Raw genomic sequence first — 23,288 nt, forward strand, 5'->3', positions numbered from 1 at the left:
TTTATTTTCATAAATGAAGTTCATATCGAAACGGTATAATGTGTCATATTATAATTTATCCTTGTTCATTTCAGGGAAATTCTCGAAGTTGTTAGAGACAAGTTGGGCGCACGAGCACTAGCAAAGGAGAGTAGCCTGGGCGATTGTCAGCAAAGGGCGGTGGGAAGCGGGACGTGAGCGTACAACTACATCGAGTACAGCAAATCAGTCACAGGTTTTGTTCTCGAGAGTTGGTACCTCCCGTTTTACTGTTTCCCTTTTGGTGTTAGCTAAATTGATGTTCTTTAGTTCGCAATAGTTCAATCATTCAACTAGTGTGCTAGTAGTCACTTGTTTCCTTCTAGTTTGATTCGTTGTCCGTTGTGCACTAACGAGTCTTCTTTAGATTGTCGTAGGTGTAGTGGCTGTAGTTTGGGATGATAGAATAAGGGCATGTCCTCGGGTGGGGCAGGGTGTGGGGCAGAGTGTGGGGCTGGGGTCAGGGGGTGGGACAGGAGGCAGGGGAGGTAGAGGGTGCAAGGGAGCCTATAGGTTGAGAATCGGGTCATGGAACATAGGTTCACTAACGAGTAAGTCTATAGAGTTGGCGAAGATCCTTCAGAAGAGGAAGATTAATATAGCGTGTGTCCAGGAGACTAGGTGGTCGGATCGAGGGCGAAAAACGCGGATGGGTATAAGTTGTGGTACTCTGGAGTCCTGAGGGGTAAGAATGGAGTGGGTATCCTGGTAGATAGCCATCTTAGAGAGTCGGTGGTAGAAGTCAGGCGGGTGAATGATAGATTAATGACTATTAAGTTGGTGGTGGGTGAGTGTACTTTAAATGTCGTTAGCGCGTACCCGCCGCAAGCAGGCTTGGATGAGGAGATTAAAAGGCGCTTTTGGGAGGAGTTGGATGAGATCGTTCGTAGTATCCCGCCTTCCGAGAGGTTATTCACAGGAGGAGATTTCAATGGTCATATTGGGTCGTCTGCAGGTGGTTATACTGAGGTGCATGGCGGCTTCGGTTTCGGGGAGAGGAACGGAGGGGGCACTTCGCTGTTGGACTTTGCCAAGGCATTCGATGTAGTGATTGCGAACTCAAGTTTTCCAAAGCGGGAGGAGCATTTGGTTACTTAGCAAAGTTCGGTGGCGAAGACTCAGATTGACTATCTTCTCCTCAAGAGATGCGACAGAAGGTTGTGCGAGGACTGCAAGGTTATCCCAGGTGAGACCCTCGCAATGCAGCATAGGCTTTTGGTGATGGACATTGGTATTATGATAAGGAGGAAGAAGAGGCTAGTACGAGGCCGTCCGAGGATTAGGTGGGGCGCCTTGACTAAGGATAAAGCTCAGGAGTTGGAAGGAAAGTTATCGGCAATGGTAGCTTGGACAAGTAGTGGGGACGCAAACACTATGTGGTCGACGACGGCGGACTGTATAAGGAAGGCGGCGAGAGAGGTGTTAGGGATATCTTCGGGCCGAACCGGTGGCCACAAAGGAGACTGGTGGTGGAATGCAGTTGTCCAAGGTAAAGTGGAAGCAAAGAAGGCGGCTTACCTGCGGTTAGTAGGGAGCACTGGCGAGGAGGAGAGTAGAGCGAACAGTGAGAGGTATAAGGTAGCTAGGAAGGAGGTGAAGATTGCAGTCATGGAGGCTAAGACTGCAGCTTTTGCTCGTCTGTATGAGGAACTGAGGAACAAAGGCGGGGAGAAGAAGTTATTCCGACTGGCTAAGGTGAGAGAGAGGACGGCTCGGGATCTGGACCAAGTGAGGTGCATAAAAGATGAGGACGGCAAAGTTTTGATGGGGGATGACCAGATTAAGAGGAGGTGGCAGACCTACTTTTATAAACTTCTAAATGAAGAAGGGGATCAGGATATTGTATTAGGTGAATTGAGGAATGCCGACATTCCCCATGAATTAAGTTATTGTAGGGACATTGAGTCGATGAGGTCATGGAGGCGATGCGTAAGATGAGAAGGGGCAGAGCTACCGGGCCAGACGAAATTCCAGTTGAACTTTGGAGGTGTGTGGGTAGAGCAGGCTTGGAATGGCTTCTTGGGTTGTTTAATGTTATATTCAAGACTAATAGGATGCCTGAAGAGTGGAGGTGGAGTACAATGGTTCCGTTGTATAAGAACAAAGGTGATATCCAGAGTTGTAACAACTATAGGGGTATCAAATTACTGAGTCATACCATGAAAGTTTGAGAGAGAGTGGTAGAAATGAGAGTGCGAAGGATGGTGTCTATTTCAGACAACTAGTTCGGGATCATGTCGGGGCGATCTACCATAGAAGCTATCCACCTTATTAGGAGGATGGTGGAACAATACAGGGATAGGAAGAAGGATCTCCACATGGTGTTTATTGATCTGGAGAAAGCATACGACAGGGTTCCTAGGGAGGTCTTATGGAGCGGCTTGGAGACTAAAGGGGTTCCGGTTGCCTACATTAGGGTGATTAAAGACATGTATGATGGAGCTAAGACTCGGGTTAGGACAGTAGGAGGCGACTCCGAGCACTTTCCGGTTGTTACGGGGTTGCACCAAGGGTCAGCGTTCAGTCCATTCCTATTTGCCCTGGTGATGGATGCACTAACTCATCATATTCAAGGGGAGGTTCCATGGTGCATGCTATTTGCTGATGACATAGTTCTAATTGACGAGACACGAAGCGGCGTCAACGAGAGGCTAGAGGTTTGGAGACATGCCCTTGAGTCTAAAGGTTTCAAGTTGAGCAGGACGAACACGAAATACCTTGAGTGCAAATTTGGGGTCGAGCCGACGGAAGCGGGAGTGGACGTGAGGCTTGACTCTCAAGTCATTCCCAAGAAGGGTAGTTTCAAGTACCTTGGGTCGATTATTCAGGGGATCGGGGAGATCGACGAGGATGTCACGCACCGTATAGGGGTGGGGTGGATGAAGTGGAGGTTAGCATCGGGAGTCCTGTGTGACAAGAAAGTGCCACCGTTACTAAAAGGTAAGTTTTATAGAGCAGTGGTTAGGCCTGTCATGTTGTATGGGACTGAGTGTTGGCGGTTAAGAACTCACACATCTAGAAGATGAAAGTAGCAGAGATGAGGATGTTGAGGTGGATGTGCGGGCATACAAGGATGGATAAGATTAGGAATAAAGAAATTCGAGAGAAGGTGGGCGTGGCCCCCATGGAGGACAAGATGCGGGAAGCAAGACTCAAATGGTTCAGGCACATTCAGAGGAGGAGCACTGATGCACCGGTGAGGAGGTGTGAGCGACTGGCTGTGGTGGGCACGAGGAGAGGTAGAGGGCGACCTAAGAAGAATTGGGGAGAGGTGATCAGGCAGGACATGGCGCGACTTAGGATTGCTGAGGACATGCCTTGACAGGGAATTGTGGAGGTCGAGCATTAAGGTTGTAGGTTAGGGCGAAGTTGTGAATATTTCTACAGCGCACTAGAGTGAGATTAGCCAGTTAGGAGTTAGTTTTAGGATGCTAGTGGTCATCTACTGATGCAGGGCTTTATCTGCTGGTTATTATTATACCTTCCATCTATTTTGTATTTATCATATTGCTGTTATTTTATTATGATTCTATTGATGGTACTAATATATCGTCTCTTGTTGCTTTCTTAAGCCGAGGGTCTCTTGGAAACAGCCTCTCTGCCCCTCGGGGTAGGGGTAAGGTCTGCGTACATATTACCCTCCCCAGACCCCACTTGTGGGATTATACTGGGCCGTTGTTGTTGTTGTTGTTGCTTGTTCATTATGGCAATCGTTTTATTTGAAACTTGATCATATTTTATTTTGGGTGAAATAGACGAAGTCTTACTAAAACATTTAGTTGTGTTTTTCTCACCTTGCTACCAATTTTAGTCATCTTATAGTACCGTATATTTTCTGAGATGTTTTGGAAATATAAAACTTGAACTATTACTGTCATGGGCGGCTTTCAAGCCATGCCTCATGACCCCTTGGACGCATCCCATGGCGTCCTGGAAAGCCTCCCAACGCCTAGCGCCATGACCGGCCCCGTGGTCTTGACAGCGCCAAGTGACAAGCGCGCATATGCCTCTGTCGCCCACCAATAACCCACGCCAGCGTCCAGCGGCTGGCAGATGCCAACAGCGCCGCACACACAGACAATGCCGGGCGCAGAGTTCATGATGATGCCAATAACGCCGTGCGCACAGACAATGCCGAGCGCGCAGATCCTGATGCCTTGCCCGCGGCTAGCCACAGGCGGACTCCAAATAGTGTCGCACGCGTCGACAGCACCGCGCGCGTAGACCCTGATGCGAAAGACAAAGTTGCTGCCGACGGACCTGTCTCTACTTTGTAGAAAACTAAGTCCTTTTCATTGTAAATATGGAGTAGTTTTATTTCAGTACTTCCATTATGTTTCTCTAGCTTATTTTTGTTAAGTCTTGTAAATTTGGTTTATTTTTTTTAAGCACTATTAGGGGGGATCAAGCAATCAAACTTTCTAGCAAGCAAACATTTCTTTGTATTGGTGTCTCTCCCCCTCGATACCGCGTAGCCTTTTGTAATAGATTTCATTAATGCAATCAAGCTTTCATTCTCAATTCTCATTTCCGTTTCCGCAATTGCTCTTGATATTGGTTTTCTCGTACGGCACTGACAATCTCGTCTAGCATACGGAGGGGACCTCAGTTGGCGGACAACAGCCGGAGTGACATTGGTTGCTTAGCCTTACGTCGCCCTTTTAAGGAATCTCAGGAAGGCGCCGCATAACAGTTGGTATCAAAGCCTAGACTCGACATCGGACGAGGGAAAACATTGCCAATACCACCTTTTTTGACCACGGTGAATCATGGGGACCGTATCCTTGAAGAGACGGTTGACGTATTACGGCCCATCGTGGATACGATGCCTGAACTAAGAACCAGCCTAGTGCAAAGGTTGGACGACCTGGACCGCAGAATGCTCCAGGCCGAAGTTGACATAGCAAACATCAGTCGGGACTTTAAAGGAGACCGGCAAATGGCAGCCATAGAGGCAGCCGAAATTTACTGCAAATTCAAGGACCTCCAACATGAGCGCGCCGAGGATCTTGCTCATAGAGAACAAGAGGCAGACAGGGTGATTGCCATGCAGCAAACCATAGACAACCTGACGGACCAACTCAATGTTGTCAATCTGCTCTACAAAGCCTACTTCGAGGAGGCGAAAACCAAATCAGGGGTACTGTGAACCTCGCCCCTATGCCACAAAAACTGAAAATTCTGGAGCCAAATCCATACGACGGAGCTCGGGATGCTAAAGAAGTGGAAAACTTCATCTTCGACATCGAACAATACTTCGATGCCATGGGCGAGTTGGAAGAACCCAAAAAGGTAGCAACTGCTGCCATGTATCTTCAGGGTGATGCTAAACTCTGGTGGCGAGTGAAATACGAAGCCATCAAGGTCGGGGAAGATACTCTCAAGACATGGGCAGAACTGAAGGCAGCCATACGCCTGCAGTTCTTCCCCGAAAACGTGGAGTACAATGCACGGAGAAAGCTACGAGAGCTCCGCCAGACCAGGTCAGTGCGGGATTACGTGCGGGAGTTCTCAGTGCTCATGCTAAACATACGGGATATGGGTGACAAAGACAAACTCTTCACATTCCTAGAAGGTTTGAAACCTCATGCCCGTATGGAGCTGCAAAGACAAAGGGTAGATACCCTCCCCAAGGCAATCCAAGCTGCTGAATGCCTAGGGGATTATCATATGGAAACTCAGAAGGATAGGCCTCAGCCGCCTGTCCGAAGGGGTTACAACGGGAGCCAGCCTAGTAATGATGGCCCTAGCAGAAGTGGGGGAGATCGAAGTGCAACCATATCCAAGACTCCTTCCTCAAGCAGCAACAGCGCTGCATCCGTCAACAACAATCAGGGGAGAAAACCCCCTTCAGAATGCCGTCATTGCGGCGGGCCACATTGGAACAATGAATGCCCACAGATACAGACCAACGCTCATCAAACTGTCGAGGATGGGTCAGATGACGACTCAGACGAAGCAGAACAAGTAGGTGCCTTCAATGCAATTGTTGGCTCCATCCCTAATACCTTAGCGGGAACCAGTGCTGGTATCCCTAAGAAGGACTCATGCCCAATCGCCAAGAAAGGGAAAAAGAAGGCGGATGAGTGGCCTCCTCCTACCCAAGAGAGGACCTTAATGGTCGTCGAAATGAAAGTCAACGGCAAACCATTCGGGCAATGATAGACACAGGTGCTACCCACAACTACTTAGCCTCGACTCAGGTGAAGTGCCTCGGTCTAGTGGTATAAAAGAGTAAGGGTCATGTAAAGGCTATCAACTCACCACCTCAACTAGTGGGTGGAATAGCCAAAGAAGTGCCCATGAAGCTTGGACCTTATGAAGGAAGATTCAACCTATGCGTCGTAATCATAGATGACTTCGAACTTATAGTGGGATTGGAATTCCTGAGGCAAACCAACACCATACCTGTACCATATACCAACATGCTCCTGATGATGGGAGAAAATGGGGCCAAGCCCCGCATCATACTGTGCATGCCCATAAAGATGGCCGCTGAAAAAATCTCGGCCATGCAGTTGAAGAAGGGAGTCAAAAGACATGAACCTATGGTTCTGGCTACCTTTTGCAACAAGAATCAGAAGTCATATCATCAGCCTCAGATGACTGATGACGCTCCTCAGTGTGTGAAGACTCGTCAAGCAGACCAAAAGGACAAGTCGGACAGCTCACCACAAACGGGACTCTTACAGCCACTACATGCCCCAGAAAGACCTTGGGAAAGTGTTTCCCTTAACTTCATTACAGGATTGCCCAAAGTCGGAAACCTTGCATCCATCTTGGTTGTAATAGATCGATTTTCCAATTATGCAACCTTCATAGCAACCCCACAAAACATATCAGCTGAAGATACAGCTCGACTTTTCTTCTCGCACATTGTCAAATATTGGGGCCTGCCCAAAGACATCGTTAGTGGCCGCGGCTTACGCTTCACTAGCAACTTCTGGACCCATCTCTTTAAGTGCTTCTGGTCAAAATTGAGTCACAGCTCAAGCTTCCATCCACCATCAAATGACCAGACTGGACGCTTCTATGACATGCTGGAGGAATATCTCCGTCACTTTGCAACTGGATCACAACAGCATATGGTGAAGCTTTTGTATGCCGCTCAACTGTGTTTCAATTCTCAAAAGAGCCCTAATACAAACAAAAGCGCTTTTGAAATTGTTACTGGACAGCAACCGCTTCTCCCGCAAACGGTGAATGCATCAACCACGCCGAAATCTCCTCGAGCTGACAACTTCTCGAGGGAATGGGAGCGCAATTTGGAGATAGTGCGGAGCTATCTCGTCAGAGCCCAAGAGCGGGCGAAAAGGTTCGCTGATCAAAATCATTGCTTTGTCCAACACCAAGCAGGAGACAAAGTGATGCTAACCATCCCAAGGTGGTACTTGTTCGCAGGGAGGACCCATGACCCTCGCCTACTGCAAAAGCACATTGGGCCCTTGTCCATTGAAAGACGCATTGGGAAAGCCACATACCAGGTGAATATCCCAGCCTGGTGGAAGATCCATCCAGTCTTCCATGTCAGTAGCCTGAGATCTCTTCGGAAAGACATGGAACATCATTCACAAAGCCAAATCACAAGACAGAGGGGAACAGACCTCACAGCCAATAAGAGCCTGATCAATTATCATCTTGCAGGTAAGGCTCCGAGAATGTCGCCAACTCAGGTGGGGGAGAATGTCATGGGCGGCTTTCCAGCCATGCCCCATGACCCCTTGGACGAACCCCATGGTGTCCTGGCAAGCCTCCCAACGCCTAGAGCCATGGTCGGTCCCGTGGTCTCGGCAGCGCCAAGTTACAAGCGCACATGTGCCTCTGTCGCCCCACCGATAGCCCATGCAAGCGCCTAGCGGCTGGCAGATGCAAACACCGTCGCGCGCACAGTTCATGATGATGCCAACAGCGCCGTGTGCACAGACAATGTCGCGCGCGCAGATCCTGATGCCTTGCCCGCGGCCAGCCGCAGACGGACTCCAAATAGTGCCGCGCGCGTTGACAGCACCGCGCGCGCAGACCCTGATGCGAAAGACAAAGTTGCTGCCAACGGACCTGTCTCTACTTTGTAGAAAACTAAGTCCTTTTCATTGTAAATATAGAGTAGTTTTATTTCATGTACTTCCATTATGTTTCTCTAGCTTATTTAGGTTAAGTCTTGTAACTTTGATTTATTTTTTTAAGCACTATTAGGGGGGATCAAGCAATAAAACTTTCTATCAAGCAAATATTTCTCTGTACTGGTGTCTCTCCCCCTCGACACCGTGTAGCCTTTTGTAATATGTTTCATTAATGCAATCAAGCTTTCATTCTCAATTCTCATTTCTGTTTCTGCAATTGCTCTTGACATTGGTTTTTCCGTACGATACTGACAATCTCATCTAGCGAACGGAGGGGACCTCAGTTGGCGGACAGCAGTCGCACTGACATCGGTTGCTTAGCCTTACGTCACCCTTTCAAAGAATCTCAGAAAGGCGCCGCGTAACAACACATGTATTTAATATTAGTTTTTAAATATTGCACATGCAGTAAGAGACTAATGAAAAATGAAGAGGACAACAAACCATGCGCAAAATACCTATTTTATTGAAGTACTAACGAAAGGACACTTAACATTAAGTCCAAACAACATAATTTTACAGAAGATGAAGATATTATTATTACAATCTTATCAATGATTTCTTTATATCAAATAAATTTTGCTAATTAATCCCACAAGAAAAAAGATAACAGGATAACTTCAATAGGTGGAGCAAAGCCTGAAGTCACAAAAAGCATATGAGGCATGTGGCAAAAAATTATTCCTTTATTAAGCCAGCTAAATCGAATCAATATTCGTCATTTCAAGAACTTTCACTTTTTTTATTAATATTTATATATATCTCAAATATATTAACTAAAAATATTTGCATGATTTTTTGAAGTTGTGTATTCAAATGTATGGGGTACACAAGGAACAATTTGTTTTCTATATATATATTTTAGGCAAAATACATAGTTTACCCATCGACCTTGTACTCAAATCCCTATTACACACCTGTCGATCACGAAAAATATTTTACACACCCAACCTTTTAGAAGTGTGTCTAAGACAAACCTCTTTGCTGTTTAACCTTTTTTTTCTCAGCAAGTATAGTCACGCACCAATAATAACGTGCCACATGTTATTGAGTTAAAAAAGAAGAAAATACTTAAAATTACAATTATATTCATCTTCTTCATCTTCCCCAAGTTGTAGCACCATGGCTGCCTCTCCTCCCCCAAACCGAGTAATTCTATACTAGCATCAAATCTTTAATCAACAATGATAGATTGATGCAAAAGACCAAAGATCCACTGCCTTATCTTTGCCACTTTCAAGACCCACCATCCCACCCGTATAAATCCATCATTAATTTTCATCTTCTTTTTCACATAAACTTCACCATTACTCTTTATTTTTTGCCACATTAAATATTCCACCCTTGTAATTAAAAATCCCAAATTTACTAGTGGAAAGTTTTAAGAAAATTTTGGTGCTGTAAAAGATGAAATTAACCAAAAGCTTGATATGACCCTCCCAATATTGAGATAAATACCAAATTGGAGAATTTAAAAAATAAATCATCACCAATATCAATTTCCAATGAGTGCTCAAATACGAGAACACTGATTTTTTCGTTTACTCTCCTCCTTTAGACCTTGGCAAAAATATCTGACGGTGTGATAGTAGAAGGTGATGGTTCAGCAAAGGAAGAAGGTGGGAAACAATTTATGGATTTGTTTTCTAAAAAATTAATAAAATTTATAGAAAAATAAAAAAATAAAAAAGCTGGACAAGTGGCGTCAAAATGGGGCTTTAGATGGAAAATTTTAACTCTCCACTCGCCTCTTATGCGTGTAAAATACGCGAGCAACACGTCATCAAAATGGTGTGTCTTAGACACACTTTTGAAAAGTTAGGTGTGTAAAAGGTTTTCCGTGATCGACGAGTGTGTAATAGGGATTTGAGTAGAAGTTCGATGGGTAAACTGTATTTAGCCTATATTTTACTGGTTGACGCGGTGCACACATGCAATGCACGTATGCTAAAACTAGTAAGAAGAAATGCAAGAGAACCAAACGTTTAGTTCGTGAAATTTCCACATTTGTTATAATCATGGTGTTCAAACTAGTTTGCTTGTATGGATAGAGCTAAAGTATTGCTACGAATTCAGTCAAACCAAGTAGTTTTAATTAAAACTCTATATATGTCTTAAAATATTCATTGAATATTGTTCAAATTATTAATTTATTACTCAATTACTTAAAAAGGTTAAAATTCGGATTCCACAAGCTTCAATTCTTGGCGTCGTCTCTGCTTGCGCGCATGCACTGCATTTGTTAACGACTGATAGCGCTATAGGATCGGGTTCTTGGATCAATAGAACTGGAAGAGGAGGATTAATCGAATATATAAGATAAACAATGCAAGAATTCAACTAATTCCACAGGATATCAATTATCTTCCACCGGCACATATATAAATAATCAATCCCCAAAACTTAGACAAATAAAAAAATAAAAGAACTAGCAAACATTGTAAAAAGGTCCATAAGACCTCAATTCATATGTCATAAAAATAAATGCACCGGGAATTAACTCTACACCCTCAAATGTATAAGAAGGCAACCTTGAATTAATTATATTTACTAAAATTTTAAAATAACCTTATCTAATCAATATAGTAATGCAAGTGGATTGAGACCTAAATTAATTTGTATTTGAATTAATTTAATACTAAAAATCTTATATTAATTAGCTCTTTTCCGGTGTTAAACAAATTTAATAATATTTTAGTCATCACATTTTAATCGTACACATCAATAATTATATTCAACTTATTAAGCACTTCTATCCGAAATTTCGAAAATATAACTATTTATTTATAAAACATATTCCAATATTTAAAACTGAGTTAAATTCCAACATTTAAAAAATGCTCTTCAGCATTTATATCTAAAAACTACTTAAATTCAGCTAAACAGACGGGCTCTAAGTCATTTGAAAGCTCAAATTTTCAAAATTTGAAATGTTAAGAAGGAACTCACTTTTCACAAATAACACCTACTTTTGTCTTTTGTTCTTTCATCTTTATTTTTTGCCTTCAAAAGTCATGGTTTTGTATTTCTTAAATAGATAGAATACATAGTACGAAAGGGAAAATATAAAAAGTGAGCAGAAAAAGTCAGACTTTTGACGAAATGAAAATTATATGGAATACTACCAATTTAAATTTAGCCACGTTATTAAATTGGAAAAATCAAAAGGAAAAAGGAGAAATTCGTTATTGGTTGACACGAAACGACATCATTAATCACATGTCATATTTAATCTTTGTTCTAATCGCATATCTAAGCAACAGCCTTAGCCCGTCCTTTAGCATAAAAATATTGCGCAATTGAAACTTCATAATCTTTTGCTTTTCAACTTAATTAGGAAGAGAAATTTGCAAGTTGCATGGGAATAGTTAGACTAATCAAATGAAAAATTTCAATTTGTTATATGCTGCCTTCAGGGGCGTACCAAAAAATTTTGTAAGCGGTGTCGAAATTTATAGAAGAATTGAAATATAACTTTGATTATCATACCTTTAGACAAGAAATAACCTTAGTCTATTGATTACCTTTGACCTCTTAGAGAAAAATCAAGCACATTACCAACATACCAAGATACAATTTATGTCAAGTGGTGTCATTTTTTCCTTCATATATGTTTCCGTACAGTATAAATACATATATTTAGTAAAATTTTCCGACGAAGCGGTGTCGCGTGACACCGCTTCGGTAAGCGTAAATCCGCCCCTGGCTGCCTTCTGAATTTAAACCATGGAGAAAAAATGTTGGTCAACTCGTAACAATATCATTAATCATAAATCATAATCAAGCTTTACTTAAATTATTTTCATTCTGTGGTCACATTGTTCGTGGTAAAATTTTTATTTTTCGTTATTTGTATTGTTTAAACCCAATGTTTATCTTCCGGTCATTTTTATAAATTTTCGGAGCAATTCACTATAGTTCAATTGCAATGTGACGAAAAATAGTTACATTACTTTATTGTTAAAGTAAATAAAGCTACTTTAATATGATAAAAGATAATTTTTGAATATATTGTTATATTCTGAATCTTTATTAGTTAGAGGAAAAAATTATTTTTCTTTCCTCTTCTGCACAAGCTAAAAATGAGCGTTCAAGAATTATATTTGTAAAAACTATCTTAAGCAATCATTTAAATTGAAATATAAAATATTTTTTATTTACATTAATTATGAATCAAATATATTGTAGTAATCAGCTCCTTTAAAATGTTAACAGCTTTAAGGATATTTCTGTCTTTTTAAGAAAAATTTTCTTACCAGCACTTGTTTACCAAACACTTCAACAGCTTTTTTAAGTTTTAGCACTTTTATCCAAACAGGTAACTGCTAATTTATAAAACAAGTTTCAGCACTTAAAAGCTGCTTTTAAGCACTTGTGAAAGCTACTTTTTTCTGGCTAATCCAAACGGGCTCATAGTGTATAAAATTTAATCGTGTATTTCAAGATTTTAGGCAATTTCTGGAAATGGTACAAAGTATAGCTATGAGTCAAGAGCTAGTGCAGCCTAGAAAAGGTGGTGAGTTGGTTTTCCAATTGCAGATTGATGTTCTGGAAGTCTCTTGTGGAATGTCCAACTTACAGATGTAATCAAAGAATTAGCAGCTGATTTCCTCATGATTCAGAAACAAGGTAAAAGTTCATACATCACTATATATACGTTGTTGTATACGGCCGAGATCGAATGCCTTCGATCTATATACTATACTCGAGAAGTCGTCCGAAGTCCGAGTCCGGACAAGATCGAGTTCGAGCTCGAGGGATCAGACCCAAGTTTGAAGACAGAGCACGATACATACCGAGGTCGAGTGTGCTCGACCTTGGAATAGTACCGTTATGGATTTGTAACAGAATGAGCTAGATTCCTGCCACGTCCCCAAGATCGTGGGGTAAATCCCGGAATAGGATTGTACGATTCCGTACTAGGCGGTTAGACAACTGTACCAAGAATATTCCTTACTGTAAATAGAAATATACCTTATTTAGGCGTTCCCCTATTATATAAAGGGGACCCCAATCATTTGTAATATCATCTAACCATTGAGAAACGAATATACTCTCTACCTTTTGCCTATTGTTCATCAGAATTATCCTTTAGCTCTACTGTTCTTACTTTACTTTTCTTGCTTAATTGTTCTTATTGCCCTAAGCCACCTCGAGGTCACTACTGCTGAGTAACATTGCTTTGATTTACTTCTATCTTTCATTTCTACTTCATATTTCTTGATTATTAATTGGTATTGAACTAAATCACATATTTTTAAAATCACAAATCAAATTTAATTGTTACTCGAATTTTCGAGGTAAACAGTTTGGCGCCCACCGTGGGGCTAAAGATAATAGTGATTATTTCTTTACTGATTCTCATTACATACGTTGTCTTTACACTTTTTCTTGTCAAGATTTTTTGATTCTCAGGCTGAAACATGTCTAGCCCACAAAACGAACAACGAAGGTCTTGGAAAAAACAACAATATAGGGGTCGGTGTACCAGCAATAAACCCTGAGGAAGTGTCAAATATGGAACCTATTGATGTTGGTTCACACAATGCTCTAAATGCGGATTCAGGTACAGACCCCGGAGGGAATGTACACAGGGAGGCTCGATCTGGTGGCCAAGGAGCACAAGGAATGGGAGATGGGGGAATCAGCTTCCTAGTGATATTCGAAATGCTGCAAGCTCAGCAAATCGCCATCGCTCAACTTCAAAGTCAGAATAAGACTCCGAGTATAGCTGAACCAGAAAACACTCGGCGTGTTGAACCAGTGCAAGAGAGGTCAAACGGAAATGATTCGAGGACTGACCCCACCATTATGAGAATGCTCGAAGAGCTCGCCAAGAGGATCAAGTCCGGGAAAAGAAGATTGAAGAAAATGACAAAAAGGTGGAGACTTACAACTCCCATGTTGATCAAATACCGGGGGCACCTCCGGTCTTGAAAGGATTAGATGCCAAAAAGTTCATACAAAAACCATTCCTCCGAGTGCGGCTCCGGTGCCCATTCCCAAGAAGTTTCGCATGCCCGATATACCCAAATATAATGGGACAACCGACCCTGACGAGCATATTACTTCATACACTTGCACAATCAAAGCAAATGATTTGAATGACGATGAGATCGAATCAGTCTTGTTGAAAAAATTTGGAGAAACATTGTCGAAAGGAGCTATGATTTGTTATCACAACTTAGCTCCCAACTCTATTGACTCATTTTCTATGTTAGCAGATGCCTTCGTGAAAGCACATGCCGGGGCCATAAAGGTGGCCACGAGAAAATCGGACGTCTTCAAAATAAAACAAAGGAACGACGAGATGCTAAGGGAGTTCGTGTCCAGGTTTCAGATGGAAAGAATGGAATTACCACTGGTCTCCGATGACTGGGCAGTGCAAGCCTTTATGTAGGGTCTGAATGAAAGGAGCTCGATTGCGTCTCGACAGCTAAAACAGAACTTGATCGAATACCCAACCGTGACATGGTCAGATGTGCACAATTTTTACCAGTAAAAAATCAGGGTCGAGGACGACCAGTTGGGAGCCCCCTCTGGTTCAGTTCATCCTAACAGATTCGCAACCAAGCGCCCGAGGGACATAGACCAGGAATCGAGGTTCAACAAAGAACGGTATCAGCCATACGTCGATCGGAGAAATAATGGTCTAGGTCGTAACGCTCCTCAGTACGATCGGAGGAATTATCGAGGCCGAAATTCTTCGGGACTCATGAGTAAGAGCGGGTTCGATAAGCATATCGACCCCGTCGAGGCTCCTCGATTATAGGAGTACAACTTCAGCATAGATGCGTCGGGAATTGTCTAAGATATTGGGAGAATCAAAGACACCAAGTGGCCCAAGCCTATACAGATCGATCCTTCTCAAAGAAACCCGAACTTGATGTGCAAGTATCATGGCACACATGGTCATAGAACAGAAGACTGCAGGCAGCTAAGGGAAGAAGTGGCTCGGTTGTTCAACGAGGGTCACCTTCGAGAATTCCTAAGTGATCGGGCTAAGAATCACTTCAGGGAGATAGATGCAAGGAAAAATGAACAAGAAGAACCACAACATGTGATCCACATGATCATTGGCGGAGTCGATGTCCCTCAACGACCTGTGTTCAAACGCACCAAAGTATTAATCACCAGAGAAAAACGGACTCGGAGCTATGTGCCCGAAGACGTCTTATCATTCTGTGACGAGGAAGCATTAGGCATATCTCAGCCTCACAACGACGCCCTGGTATCTCTATCCTTTTGAATAAAATTCAAGTTAAACGTGTTTTAGTGGATCCAGGTAGCTCAGCAAACATAATCAAATCGAGGGTCGTGGAACAACTCGGCCTACAAGATCAGATTGTACCTGCATCTCGGGTCCTAAATGGCTTCAACATGGCAAGCGAAACAACAAAGGGAGAAATTATCCTGCCAGTAAACGTAGCCGAGACCATACAAGATACGAAGTTCCACGTCATCGAAGGTGACATGAGGTATAACGCACTACTCGGGAGACCGTGGATACACAACATGAGGGCAGTGCCTTCAACTCTTCACCAGATGATGAAGTTCCCAACAGAGGAAGGATTAAAACCAGTCTATGGAGATCAACATGCTGCAAAGGAGATGTTTGCGATAGAGGAATTGGTGCCGATACCAAAGCCTTCGACCTCAGAGAAATCAAGCATCGGGGGTGAACAAGCGGCCCAATAGCAATCACTGCCTCCAGCCTCGATAGAATCGGAGCAACAGGTAATCGAAGATGAAGATGAGGATTTCCTTACTCCTCAAACCTTCGTTGTTCACCAAATCAACTATCGAGGAGCTGGAGCAGGTCATTTTGATCGAATACATGCCCTAGAAAAAGATATACCTGGGAACGAGATTGACCCTTGAACTCAAGAAAAAACTCATTCAATTTCTTATTGGTAATATGAATTTCTTTGCTTGGTCCCATTTAGATATGACAGGGATTCAACCAAAAATCACCATGCATCGGGTAAGCACCGACCCCAGGTTCAAACTGGTAAAGCAAAAAAGGAGGCGTCCGAGGTAAATCATGCTTTCATAAAAGACGAGGTAACCAAAATCCTTAAAATAGGGTCTATTCGGGAGGTAAAGTACCCCGAGTGGTTAGCTAACGTAGTCGTGGTTCCTAAAAAAGGAAACAAACTTAGAATGTGCGTAGATTATAAGGACTTGAACAAAGCTTGTCCAAAGGATTCTTTCTCTTTGCCAAACATCGATCGTATGATCAATGCCACGGCTGGCCACGAGACCCTAACTTTTCTCGATGCCTACTGCGGTTACAATCAGATTCAGATGAACCTGGAGGACCAGGAAAAGACTTCGTTTATTACTAAATTTGGAACTTATTGCTACAATGTAATGCCCTTCGGGCTGAAGAATGCAGGAGCTACATACCAACGCCTAGTTAACAAAATTTTCGAAGAATAAATAGGCAAAACAATGGAAGTTTATATTGATGATATGTTGGTTAAGTCCCTGCGCGCAGAGGACCATTTAGTTCATTTGCAGGAAACATTCAAAATTGAGGCAATACGACATGAAGCTTAACCCGGAGAAATGTGCCTTCGAAGTTGGCTCGGGTAAGTTCCTTCGCTTCATGGTGTCAAATCGGGGTATCGAAATCAATCCCGATAAGATCAAGGCTATCGAGGACATCACAATCGTGGATAGTGTGAAGGCCGTACAAAGGCTAATAGGGCGAGTAGATGCCTTGGGTCGATTCATTTCGAGGTCATCGGATCGGAGTCATCGGTTCTTTTCATTTCTCAAAAAGAAAAAGGATTTCGCATGGACCCCGGAATGTCAGCAAGCCTTAGAAGAATTAAAGCGATATCTTTCGAGACCACCTTTGCTTCACACCCCGTAGGTAGATGAAAAACTTTACCTATATTTTGTAGTGTCCGAGAAAGCGGTAAGTGGGATACTAGTTCGGGAAGAGCAAGGTGCGCAATTTCCTGTTTATTACGTAAGCCGAACTCTAGGAGATGCTGAAACTAGGTACCCTCACTAAGAAAAATTAGCACTTGCATTGATAAGCGCATCTCGAAAGTTAAAACCATATTTTCAATGTCATCCTATATGTGTATTAACCACCTACCCCCTTTGAAATGTGTTGCATAAGCCCGAGCTATCGGGCCGATTGGCCAAATGGGCCATCGAACTTAGCGGGTACGATATCGAATATCAACCCTGAACGGCCATCAAGTCTCAAATCCTAGCTGAGTTCATTGTCGATTTTACGCCGACCCTCATACCCGAAGTGGAGAAAGAACTCCTGCTAAGCTCGGGTACAACATCGGGGGTATGGACCCGTTTCACGGACGGTGCCTCGAATGTGAAGGGGTTCGGGCTCGACATTGTCTTAAAGCCACCCACGGGTGATACCATTAGGCAATCTATCAAAAATCCAAGATTAACTAACAATGAGGCCGAGTATGAGGCCATAATTGTAGGTCTCGAGCTAACTAAAAGCTTGGAAGCAGAAGTCATCGAGGCCAAGTGGGATTCTCTATTGGTGGTAAACCAAGTAAATAAAAGTTTCGAGGTTCGAGAGGATAGAATGCAAAGGTACTTGGATAAGCTACAGGTAACATTGCACCGCTTCAAGGAGTGGACTCTGGATCATGTGCCTCGAGAACAAAATAGCGAGGCCGATGCACTTGCTAATCTGGGATCCTCGGTCGAAGAAGATGACATCGTCCTGGGGACTGTCGTCCAATTATCAAGGTCTGTGGCCGAAGAGGGTCATGCCGAGATAAATTCAACTAGTTTAACGTGGGACTGGAGGAATAAGTTTTTCGACTATTTGAAGAGTGGAAAACTCCCATCGGACCACAAAGAATCGAGGGCCCTACGAGCCAAGGCTGCTAGGTTTGCGTTAGATGAAGATGGAACATTGTACCGAAGAACATTCGATGGACCATTGGCGGTATGCTTAGGGCCAGGAGACACCGATTATGTTCTACAAGAAATCCATGAAGGCACTTGTGGGAACCATTTCGGTGCCGAATCTTTGGTCCGCAAAATTATCAGGGCAGGTTACTACTGGGATAGCATGGAAAAAGATACTAAGGAATTTGTCAAAAAATGTGATAAGTGTCAACGATTTGCACCGATGATCCATTAGCCCGGGGAACAACTCCATTCGGTCCAATCCCCGTGGCCTTCAATGAAATGGGGAATGGATATAGTCAGCCCTCTACCAACGGCACCAGGTGAGGCTAAAATTATTTTGTTTATGACTGATTATTTTTCTAAGTGGGTGGAAGCACAGGCCTTCGAGAAGGTCCAAGAAAAAGAAGTTATTGACTTTATCTGGGACCACATCATATGTCAATTCGGGATACCCGCCGAGGAAAATTCATCGGCAGCAAGGTAACGGAGTTCCTCGAGGCACATTAAACAAAGAGGATTTTATCGACACCATACCACCCAACTGGAAATGGGCAAGCCGAGTCAACAAACAAAACTATCAGTCAAAACCTGAAGAAAAGGTTAGACGACGCAAAGGGAAAATGGAGGGAAGTTCTACCTGAGGTCCTTTGGGCATATCAGACAACATCGAAGACTAGCACGGAGGCCACTCCGTTTTCCCTATTATATGGCTCCAAGGCCCTCATCCCCCTCGAGGTAGGAGAACCCAGCGTCAGCTTTCGACATGCATCGGAGGAGACAAATCACGAGGCCACGAATACTAGGCTCAAGTTATTAGATGAAAAGCGAGAAGCAACGCTTGTTCGGATGGCCCCGCAGAAGCAAAGGATTGAAAGATACTATAATAGAAGGACCAACCTTCGGCACTTTGGAATCGGGGACTTAGTCCTGCCGAAAGTCATCCTCAATACTCGAGGACCAAATGAAGGAAAACTGGTCCCAAATTGGGAAGGACCGTACCGAGTCCTCGGAGTTGTTGGTAAGGGAATTTACAAACTTAGCACAATGGAAGGTGAACAACTGCCAAACAATTGGAACATATCACTACTCAAACGATACTACTGCTAAGGTATGTCTTTGTCCTTTTGACCATTTGAGTTTAAAACTAACTTATTACAGATTTTCGATCGAAGATATCAAAGGCACGCGGTCTCGAAGACACCCTTTTTACACGAAGACCTTAAGTTTTGAAGCATGCGGTGCACTCTTTTTCCCTTAGATCGGATGTTGTCCCAAATGGGGTTTACCGGCAAGGTTTTTAACGAGGCAACAACTATGTGCTACCTAAGGAAAACTCAACAGTATCCAAGGCTTTTTTTCAATCAACCTCGAATACTGGGGGGGCATCACCCTCGGAGGTTATATTTTGAGGAAAATACTTCACGCCTAAGAGGGCCTCGATAGGAGAACTTTGTAATAGGCCAAACGGTCAAATGAACCGTATCCATATAGAATAGTCGAGCCCCGACGGCAAAACATGTACGCATGTATCAATTATTTGAATAAGCACTCTGGTTATATCAAAAACACTTTGTGTCTCAAAGAAGTTTACTATCATACGAGCTCTGCACTTACAATCCTACGGGAGGCGGCTCAAGAGCCAAAACACAAATGCACCCCGAAATACTCGGGGACTGTCATCGACAGTCAGTATATCCGAGTCATCGAAAACTCGGACTCATAAGACCTCAAAGAGGCACTCCTCGAAACAAAGGCCAAGGCCAATATACTCGGGGATTAACTTTTCGGACAAGTTCGAAAACTTATCGGGAAACAAGTCCAAGTGACATACCCGTAGGCTACGGCCATATTAAAGACTACGGTCATATAAAGGCTACGACCAAAATAATGCGGCTCGGAGAAGTCCAACTTCCGCCATAGATTAAAGGCCTTGAAAAACCGGTTAAATCAGGCTACCCTTGGAAAAAGCAAAATATAAAGGGCTTCGATAAATTCAGCCCTCGAATAATCTAAGGGCTTCGATAAATTCAGACCTCGAATAATCTAAAGGCTTCGATAACATCAGCCTTCGGAGAAACCTCAAGAGGTATTCGATTAAGTCTACACAAACAAATTACTAATAAAGATTCTGGTTCGTCGAACCCTCGAAAAACCCAATGGGTACAAAAAACACATGCCAATGTATACAAAATTTTTACTAAGTCTTTTAGCAGAAAAGAGGGAAAAAGTATAGCCACTCTAAAGGCCGAATCAGCCCAACCTAAAGAGCCTAAGGGCCGACTTAAAGAGCCTAAGGGCCGATATATAAGAGCCTAAGGGTCAACTTAAAAGAGCTTAAGTGCCAAAATATATGGAGTTCGAGACTTCGCTCTCACTCAACTCAGACTCAAGAGTCCCATTATTCCGAGCTCACATCGAATTGATTTAAGCTTAGCTCAAGGATTAACAAAACCTTAAGGGGTATTATATTGATCAATAAAAACCTAAGGGTTTATTATGTTTTGAGTCCGAATCAATACTCCGACTAATTGTTTGAATTATCGGAATCTTCCACAAATGAAAACAAAATAAAATTCAACACAAGTTGAGGATAGAGAGAAAAGATACTTTTTATTCATAAGGGATGTTTTACAAAACATATTTACAACACCCACAAGGGGCCCTTGCACAGAAAAGAAAAAGAGAACCTAATCTATTTTCGGGGTCACATCCCCGTGAGCGCCATCCTCAGGAACTGCACCTTCGGCAGCTCTATCTTTGAGAGATTCCTCTCCTTCGAGAACATCTTCTTCACCTTCCCAGTCCCCGGAGCCACTCGCAACATCCTCATCATCGGAAGAGGTATGAAACCTGGCATCGGTTTCCCGCGCCTTTGCCTCGGCTATCTCCTCGGCAAGGTCGAACCCTCGGGCATGGATTTCTTCGAGAGTCTCCCTCCGGGCCTAGCACTTGGCCAAATCATTGCTCTATTTTTCCCGGTCGGAGTCCTCCGTCAACTCAACTTGAACGGCCCCGGCGTCCCTTAAGTATACAGTGATGGTTTTATCAGTCGCAACCTTCGTCTTCTTAGCTTCAGCCTTAGCCTGTACAGCTTTGGCCCGGGCTCTAGCGAGCTCTGCCTCTAACTCCTCAATTTTCTTGGCCTGGGCCAGACCCTTCTCTTTAATGCCTCGGAGTTGAGTTTCAACCGAGGCCAGTTGGGTTGTAACAGCTTCTTTATCGGCAGCGAGCTGATCCATGCTCTCCTTTCATCGATGGCAATCAACTTTAACTTGATCAACCTCGCCTCGGAGCTGCCCAATTATCTTTAACTTTTGCTGTAGCTGAGATATCGAAGTGTTAGCCTTCAAATAGGGCCAAGAAGTCCATACTCTATTAAAATCACAGTTACCTGCTCATCTAGCTCAGACTCGTTTTTCCGAGCTTTGGCCAATTCAGCCTGGAGGTCCTTAAGCTCCTCTTCCTTTTGGCTACATAGGAGCCTCAGGGCCTTCTCTTCGTCCGGAAATTTCCTGAGCTCAGCCTCACATTGGCTCAGATCAGCTCTAAACTTGACGATGGCCTATACGTGAAATGAAGATATATCAGTCAAAGGAAAGAAGGAAAGAGAAAATTACAACAATGAAAGTTAGCATTTACCCGAGAGAGGAGATGTTGAGCCTCTTCGAAAATGGTGGATGCATTATTGAGCTCAGTAGTATCCTCGACCCCAGCAAAGCAACCCTGAAAGGGATCTTCCTCAAGGACCTTGTTCGGATCGGGCGTACGCAGAGCGTTAGCATCTTCAATTGCCTCGTCGGAATGGGATGGTAGAGAAAGGGAGTGACCTGTTGTCATGGCCCTGAGCTCTTCACTCGGGGCATTCTGATTAGCTTCGAGGGTCTCCGCATTTGCCCCTTCCGGTATATTTGTTAAAGGCGGAGGAACGATCTCAACCTCCGGGGACACGGGGGCCTTGCCCGAATCTTTCTTTGGGGTTCCCTCACCACGGGATGAGGTATCTATTCGGAGGGCTTGGCGGCCTCGATTGGTTTCCTGGTTCGAGGCACCAACACCGATTCTTCACCATCATTTTCTTCATCATCCAAGGAGTCGTGGGCCGAATCTGCATCTACATGAGCAAATCTCTTCCGCAGCCTTCGAGTAGGGGTTTTCTTGTCTGGAGGGTCTTCAGGCTTTGAAACCCTCTTTCTTTTGTTGTCCTTCTCCGATTTCGGGATCGAAGATTTAGTCCCTTCCTCGGGCGGTGCTGGCCTCATTTTCGAGACATCTCCGATGCCTGCACAAGTAAATGTGAATAAGTTGACGTCACCAACCAATGGAAAATATCTAAAACTTGGGAAGAAAATTTACCATTATGTTTGGCCTCCCATTTGCCCCTCGATAAATCACGCCATTTGCGCTCATCATACGAGGATGTCGCGGCCAACTTTTGGACCCAGTCCTCGAGATCGGGGACAGCGTGAGGTGACCAAGCAACAACTGCAGAAAAGATAAAAATATTATTATGGGGTGTAGAGGTTGAGTATATATAGATATTGGGAAGAAGGACTCCACTTACGATTATAATTCCATCTCTCTGGGAACGGCATTTTGTCCCGGGGAATGACATCCGAAGTCTTTACTCTGACGAACCGGCTCATCCAGCCTCAATCCTTGGCTTCATCGTTACTGGCAAAGAAGGCTTTCTTCGTGCGACGTTGCAACTTGACAAGCCCTCGAAACAGCTGGGGCCAGTACAATCGAATCAGGTGGTTGAGGGTGAATTCCAACCCCTCGGCCTTTTCGGAAAAGTAGCGCAACATGATCATGATGCGCCATATAGAGGGGTGAATCTGGCCGAGGGTGTTTCGTACGTTTTGCAGAAGTCGATCACCACCGGATCAAGGGGACCCAGTGTGAAGGGGTAAGTGTAAACACTTAAAATCCCCTCCACGTGGGTAGTAATGTTTTCCTCGGGGCTCGGGATCTGAACTACGACCTCATCTCCCCAGCCACAGTCCTTCTTCATATCCTTAAGGTGCTTCTCCGATATCAAGCTAAGATATCGAGATGCATGCTCGCATCGGCTTTGGACGTCAGGGGGATTTTCAATACTAAAGTTCTTCTTAATCACACAGGGGCCAGGAGTGAATTCTTCAAGAGTCGGCGACGCCACCGGTTTGGCCGACTGGGAGGTAGAAGAAGACGATGCTTTATCTTTTTTGGGGACTGTTTTGGAAGTTTTAGCCATGATTTCAA

At 43.7% G+C, this 23,288-nt stretch overlaps 1 protein-coding gene across 1 annotated transcript; it reads left to right on the plus strand.

Annotated features, from left to right (window-relative positions):
- Nucleotides 784–1,116, plus strand: LOC109232476 (craniofacial development protein 2-like). Its single transcript, XM_019398251.1, has one exon. It carries the CDS (start codon nucleotides 784–786, stop codon nucleotides 1,114–1,116), a length of 333 nt encoding a protein of 110 aa, XP_019253796.1.

Source organism: Nicotiana attenuata, chromosome 1, assembly GCF_001879085.1.
Source record: "Nicotiana attenuata strain UT chromosome 1, NIATTr2, whole genome shotgun sequence".
In the NCBI taxonomy this organism is placed as follows: domain Eukaryota; kingdom Viridiplantae; phylum Streptophyta; class Magnoliopsida; order Solanales; family Solanaceae; genus Nicotiana; species Nicotiana attenuata.

Coding starts and splice junctions, on each gene's coding strand:
- LOC109232476 (XM_019398251.1), top strand. CDS start 784: ATGACTATTAAGTTGGTGGTGGGTGAGTGTACTTTAAATGTCGTTAGC.